At 44.5% G+C, this 6026-nt stretch overlaps 1 protein-coding gene across 2 annotated transcripts; it reads left to right on the top strand.

Moving 5' to 3' along the window:
• The first annotated feature begins 654 nt into the window (after positions 1-654).
• On the top strand, positions 655-5310 carry LOC125716332 (UAP56-interacting factor-like). Of its 2 annotated transcripts, XM_048988499.1 has the most exons (10): positions 655-896; positions 1413-1541; positions 2023-2177; positions 3120-3250; positions 3450-3522; positions 3634-3689; positions 3971-4045; positions 4165-4303; positions 4587-4677; positions 4870-5310. In XM_048988499.1, the coding sequence occupies exons 1-10, from the start codon at positions 680-682 to the stop codon at positions 4923-4925; spliced, it is 1122 nt and encodes a 373-aa protein (XP_048844456.1). In that variant the 5' UTR covers positions 655-679; the 3' UTR covers positions 4926-5310. The 2 variants fall into 2 exon arrangements, with proteins under 2 accessions (XP_048844456.1, XP_048844457.1); XM_048988500.1 differs by having other exon boundaries at positions 4587-5310.
• The last annotated feature ends 716 nt before the right edge of the window (positions 5311-6026 follow it).

Raw genomic sequence — 6026 nt, 5'->3', positions numbered from 1 at the left:
CTCCTCTCTCTAATTTCCTCTTTCTAGCAGATGCGGAAGTCAGGACTACGTTACCCACAATGCACCACCGCTTACAAGTCAGGACTACGTTACCCACAGCCGATATTCGTAGCGGACAGTAACTTTTCTCATAAAACTGAGCATAAAAATCATATACGCTAATAGATATTTGTTTTGAAAACGAAGCCGTTGTTGATAAAGAGTATTTAAACAATGCTTCTCTACCTGTTCAGTCTGTAATGTAATGTAAAGTTGCATACCCCCCAAAAGAGAGAAGATGAACGTCATACAGACATCAACGTCAGACACAGGAAACTGTTGAGCATGTTTTATTTTACTGTAGTAAATATTCACAAGATAGGCAATATCAAGTCAACAAGTGCAAAGAAATGGAAATAAATCATACGAGTTTGAAAGAACTACTTTCAACTCTTTCTGAGAGCAAGGTGGCGGTAGAGTACCCGAAGAGAACGGGATTAATTGACAGTATCTAGTTTATTATATAACTATATCTATATGAGTGTATAGGAGCTGAGAAGCCTGATCCATAGTACATCATAAATGTTGTAGCATCTGAAAAGGTAATTGCCAACCTTACAGCAGAGGGCGCCAATGCAACAACATGTGGATACGAAGCACTTAACAACCGACAGAAGAAGAGAGCAGGCGCAGAGTGCGCATGCGTTTACTAATATTAATGGATGGGGGTTTAATAGTGAATGGAGCAGAACCGTATATTAGTCTGAGTCTTTTGAAATCGAAAAAAAATAATCAAGAACTGTCACAAAACAGCATGAGTGGCGTTGGGTTTAACTCCGGTGGGAGCACGGGGCTGAGAGCCGGATTGGGGCCAGGAGAGAGCTCGGAGGGTATCGACAAAATCGACATGTCTCTGGGTAAGGCCACGCAGTCCGTAGTGAGCAATGGGCTGTTCTTATGGGGTTATGGACAGGGGGAGCGCTGCACTATGCGTTATGGATTTGGATGGATAAGCAGATCGTTAGAGGAAGTAAAGCATGCGCGATTATTTGTTTCAGAGGTTCAGGTGATTTATTATAAGGGTTAGGAAGACTTACCACGCCGCGTCCTTCACAGTGATAGAGGAGTTAACGGGGATATGTTAGCAAGAAATTTACCTTCAAAAAAGACACGTTCATTGGATCGAGCAGAAAACCGACGGTTTTATAACCCATTATGTCATTAACGTGTTTTTAACCCACTTTACCGTATGATGTTACTTTTTAAGCACCCTGTTGTGCGGGGATTTAATAAATCAAATTGTGTTCTATATCAGTGTTACTGAACTGTAATACTTGATTTATGGCACATATTAAATATCACAGTGCCCTTATTACCTGCTTGCTGTTCAGTTCATATCCAGTAAGTCAAACTCGCTCTGTTGTCATCTGCAGATGACATAATTAAGCTGAACAGGAAAGAGCAGAAGACTATTAGAGCAGGAAACCACAAGCTCCGGGCAAATGGCCATTTTCAGCAGGGAAGGAGAGTCGGATCCTGGCCTGGAGGAGCTGCGCAGAGAGGTACTGAAACCTTTTCTGGGAAGTTTCCCTCCGGTCCACACAAATTGACCCATCCATAGCTTTTTGCAAACTAGGCAAATCACAGCAGTCAGATTTAAGACTTTTAAAGGGAAAACTACATGCACGACACAAGATTAAATCTTTTTTTTTTTTTTTTTGAACAGGAAGGACAATTCCAGTTGATATATCATCCATGTTAAGCATTATTTAGCAATCAAATACTTTCAGCGCAATAGTCATGTTGACCAATGGGTTGTAATTGTCTGGTTCTCAATTATAAGTGATACCTGTATTTGTCAAAGGGTAAAAGCAAAGGTCATTCTGAAAGCCTAAATAAATTGGCACAGCCGTGCATTTTTATGGCATATATTTCTTAACTGCTTAAGAAATGGTTGTATTCCTGTCCTTGTTCATCACTTAAAGGATTGATATACGCACAGATCATCGATTCCCAGGCTGTTAACCCCTTCCTCTTCTGCAGGAGCAGGTTCAGCACGGCTAGGATCACGAGGGCGAAAAATCGCCGCTGTTGTTGGACGGCGCCGAGGACAAGGGGTCATCACTGGATTAGCGGCTCGACGAAGTGCTGCACTCCGCAAAGGTGTCGCTCCGTTTAACCGACCGGCACTGACTCAGGTACGGCGAGCAGTAGGTAGAGTTCAGTGCCCTTCCTCCGCTGGCTCATAGACAACTCCAGGCTTTTCTGCCAAGGGGTGCAAGATGAGCGAGTCCGACAAGTCATTCATCCAGATACAACTGTAAAAAATAGCAAACACATTGACAGTATATTATTATTCTTTGAAATGACTAACCCAAGCCACATTAAAGTTACACACACGTAGCTTAACTTAATTTGTTCAAATATTTTCCTCTAGCAAGGCAAGTTTATTTTAATAGGATGATTTAGATGCAAGGCAATTCAAAGTGCTTTACAAAGGCAGAATAACATATTTAAATAAAACATTAAAAGCACATTTAAAAGACAAAATAATAAGAAAAACTAAAAGTCAAACAAATACATTTGCACTTCTGGTAAAGCATTTACTATTATTGCCATTGTTTTTGTGTATTGTTATTTATGTTGTTGTTTTAAATTGAAAGTTGGTCCTAAGCGTTTAATCTGTAGCAGTTGTGTAAAAATCCATCTGTACTGTTGGCTAGTTTATGGGGCTAATTCAGGTTATGTTGCCACTAGGGCAGAGAAATGGGTCAGTTATGTAGGAGGTGGCCGATGGCGCCAGCTCTAGGGCCTTGGAGTCACGGGTGTCCCCGATTCACCCCATGTCACGTGACCTCATCAGTCCATCATCGATGGCGCCCTCCACGTGCGGACGCCCGTGTGGAGTCTGCTGATTTGTATTGATTGGGGCCATGTGATCCGAGTCGACGGTAAACAGTAGATAAGACCTTCTTGTCTCTGTGCTGTGCTCTTACGTTGACCTGGAATCAGAACATGAACATCTTTTTCTTTTGGGGGGGGCATTTCCATTGCAAGGGTGATGATTTAACCCTCTCACGCCTTCTTTCTTACCTCACTTTTCTCTTCTCTCTCCTATATCCCCCCACCAAAAAAATCAGAGACCGCGGACCCTCGTTAAGCATCGTGCAACACTAAACAGGCAGACGGACATCCAGAGGCAGGCGTCCCGGCAGACAGATGCACAGAGGGCAGCTGCCGCAGGTCTGCACAGACCCATCCAGCTGCGCAGGTAGTGAGCAAACATACACACTGTTTCTAATGTTTAATTAGAACATGGAGATCATTTAACTGGGCGCAGATGCCTGTGACGGTTTCTGGATCTCGCCATACTTGTTCTTCACACAAGTGTGGAACAGAAAAGTGGCTAACACGGGTGAATCATCACAATGAGTTCTGGTGGGAGCCCCCACCCTTCGCTTTTTGTTTAGGACCCCAGCTCCAATCCACCAGACCCAGAGGGACGCCAGGCAAGCCACCTTCCTCTACCGGAGGGGCCTCAAGGTATCGACCCCACACCTTGCTGGATGCAGCCTCTCCTATCCGCTGGCCCCTGTCTGTCTTGGAGATAAACACTCTCTCCCTTCCTTGCCCCCTCTATTTCTCAATTCTTAGGTCTGCACCCAAGTGCAAAGCCCCCCTGCACCCCCAGCCACACAAAGGACACGCCCGTAAGTACCCCCCCCATTTCAGTTATACTCAGATAAAAAAAATAAAAACATTGAGTGCCCCTAGTATTAGAGAGAAAATAATTTCCATTCATTCTGTTTAATTATATGCTTTATTAAATGGGTATTTTATCATTTATGTTTGAAAATTTATTGACTTTTATGTTTGGGGGGGGGGGGGGGTAGAAAATCCTTCTCTCTTGAAGAGTGGAGTGTGAAGCGCATATTTTTTTTTTGTGGGGGGGGAGCTTGGAGTTTGAGAATTTTCTCCCTCTACCCACTAGGTGGCGCACCTCGACAACTAACACTGGAATTTTGACGGTGTCCATTGACAACCCAACAGCCAGAACGCAGCCTGAGTGCGTCTTACATAGACGATTAGTCTCTCTGTTATTCGAAGTCCAAGTAGATTTTTTCTTTTATCTCTCTCTTTACCAAGTAGAGTGTTGAATATGGAATGTTCTACTCTGATCCACAGGCCACCCCGATCATGGACATTGCACCCCCACATTCCAACCCCAGGTTCGCTAAAGGAGGAAGAGGAGGAGGGGGAGGTGGAGAAGGCCCCCCCCAAGGGAGTGCCGCTCCAGTTCGACATTAACAGCGTGGGCAAGCAGGTGACTATTCCACCAGCTTAAATGTTTCCAGGCCAGTCACCCCAGTCACCCCAGTCACTGACCTCTGGGGGTTGGAGGTGAAGAGAATTAATTTTATTCAATTTCAGTAGTATTTTTATTTCAAAAAATGTCTGTCATTTCACAGTATTAGTTTAGCTGATTTTTTTCCTAATGTTTTCTTCATTAAGTGCCATAATGACATGGTTGCAGTCTATGCTCTTTTTATTTTGTTTGAATTGTCGGTTTTACCTGCTTCTTGCATGCTGTGTCCCGGTGCCACCAGACCGCGATGACCCTGAATGAGCGTTTCCGCATCCTGAAGGAGCGGCGCACGGCTGCCCGGGACGGCAGAAGCAGCCGCTTCGTCACCGTGGGTTAGCCTGTCCTCCGGCGTGGACGTTCGCGGGGGGGGGGGAAAACGCAGGACCGTTTGGGGTGGGAGGGGGCAAACGGGCAGACGCGGCCCCCTCCCGTCCTGACATCACCCACACACACCAGACCTGGGCCACAGGGACAAGTCAGAGATGTTGACGACCAGCATTTTATTCAATCCAGTCATTTTTCAGGGGGCCATCGTATGAGGACAAGGCGAGGAACAAGGACAGACTGCACATCCCTTTAAACTCAGCAGATATCCGGAGTCGATGTTCCTCGCAAATGATATATTTTTGTTTCAATTTTTAAAATGTTTATTTTCCTGATTATATGAGCATTGTTAATGCGTTTCAGTTTTTTTGTTCTTTGGGAACATCCTCTACATTTGTCAGGGCTAATTTTACTTTTTTTTTTATTTTACCGTGTTTTATTTTGGAATGTGGAGGACGTTACATTGTCCACGGTTTCCATTGAGCTTCGTTTGGTGCCAGGAAGCAGTGTAAGCAGTATGCACCAGAAAATGACTTCACTTACTCAGCATCCTTTACAAAACCATTTTAAAAACAAAAAAAAAAAAAAAAACTATTTTGTCTGTTTTATAAGAATGTTTCAAATAAATGTGCCACGTTGTTCTTGCTGGCTTGTTTTTCGACATCCTCCTATATCCTACTAAAATGTAACATCGAGATGTTGACCTGTTAGCGTCACTCTACAAATTCTTGTTTCTGAGATGGTGCTCATGATCTGTGGGATGTTTTCTCAGTGCAGCTCAATGCATGTAGTTCACATGTTCTCCCTATGTTGTGTGAGTTTTCTCCTGCAGTCCAAAGACATGCACTTAGCTGAACTGGTGTCTCCCATTGTGCAACTGTGCGTGTGCTGGAATGGACTGGCACCCCTTCCGGGGGTGTTTCCCCTTCCTTGTGTCCTATGCTGCCTGTAATAGGCTCCCACCCCCAATCCCTGATACCTGATAAGTGGATGAAAGACGAATGGATAGAAATATTCATGCATGTGAAATTAGCCGGTCTTCAAGCTAAATGTAATTAGCTTTTCTGTAATAGTATTTTCCTATAAGCTTGTCTGAACGAGTTTAGAATTGGGTGCAATGCAGCGTTTCCTTTCTGGTGTTCTGCGGACCGCATGTACGTGCCATTCTGCATTGTGGGATGAGGAAGGTCTTTGAGAGGAGCGCGGTCGTTCGGGCCTGTGGGAACTTGACGCTTTCTGCAACACAAACTGTCACCAGAGGCCTCGACGCTCCTGAGATGTTGCTCAATGAGTTACCAAGGGTTTCATGACAACAAACACACACCTCCCAACACCGCATTCTTGGTCTCCTGCTGCA

The sequence above is a fragment of the Brienomyrus brachyistius genome, chromosome 21, assembly GCF_023856365.1.
Source record: "Brienomyrus brachyistius isolate T26 chromosome 21, BBRACH_0.4, whole genome shotgun sequence".
Taxonomy (NCBI): domain Eukaryota; kingdom Metazoa; phylum Chordata; class Actinopteri; order Osteoglossiformes; family Mormyridae; genus Brienomyrus; species Brienomyrus brachyistius.
Note: the sequence above shows the minus strand (reverse complement) of the source record. Positions and strands in the feature narration are given on the sequence as shown.

Bases quoted from the DNA above. Each gene is read 5' to 3' on its own strand.
- LOC125716332 (XM_048988499.1), top strand. From the start codon at position 680: ATGCGTTTACTAATATTAATGGATGGGGGTTTAATAGTGAATGGAGCA. The intron at 3,251-3,449 runs GTAGTGAGCAAA...CTTTTTGTTTAG, and splicing joins AGACCCATCCAGCTGCGCAG to GACCCCAGCTCCAATCCACC. The intron at 3,690-3,970 runs GTAAGTACCCCC...TCTACCCACTAG, and splicing joins GCCACACAAAGGACACGCCC to GTGGCGCACCTCGACAACTA.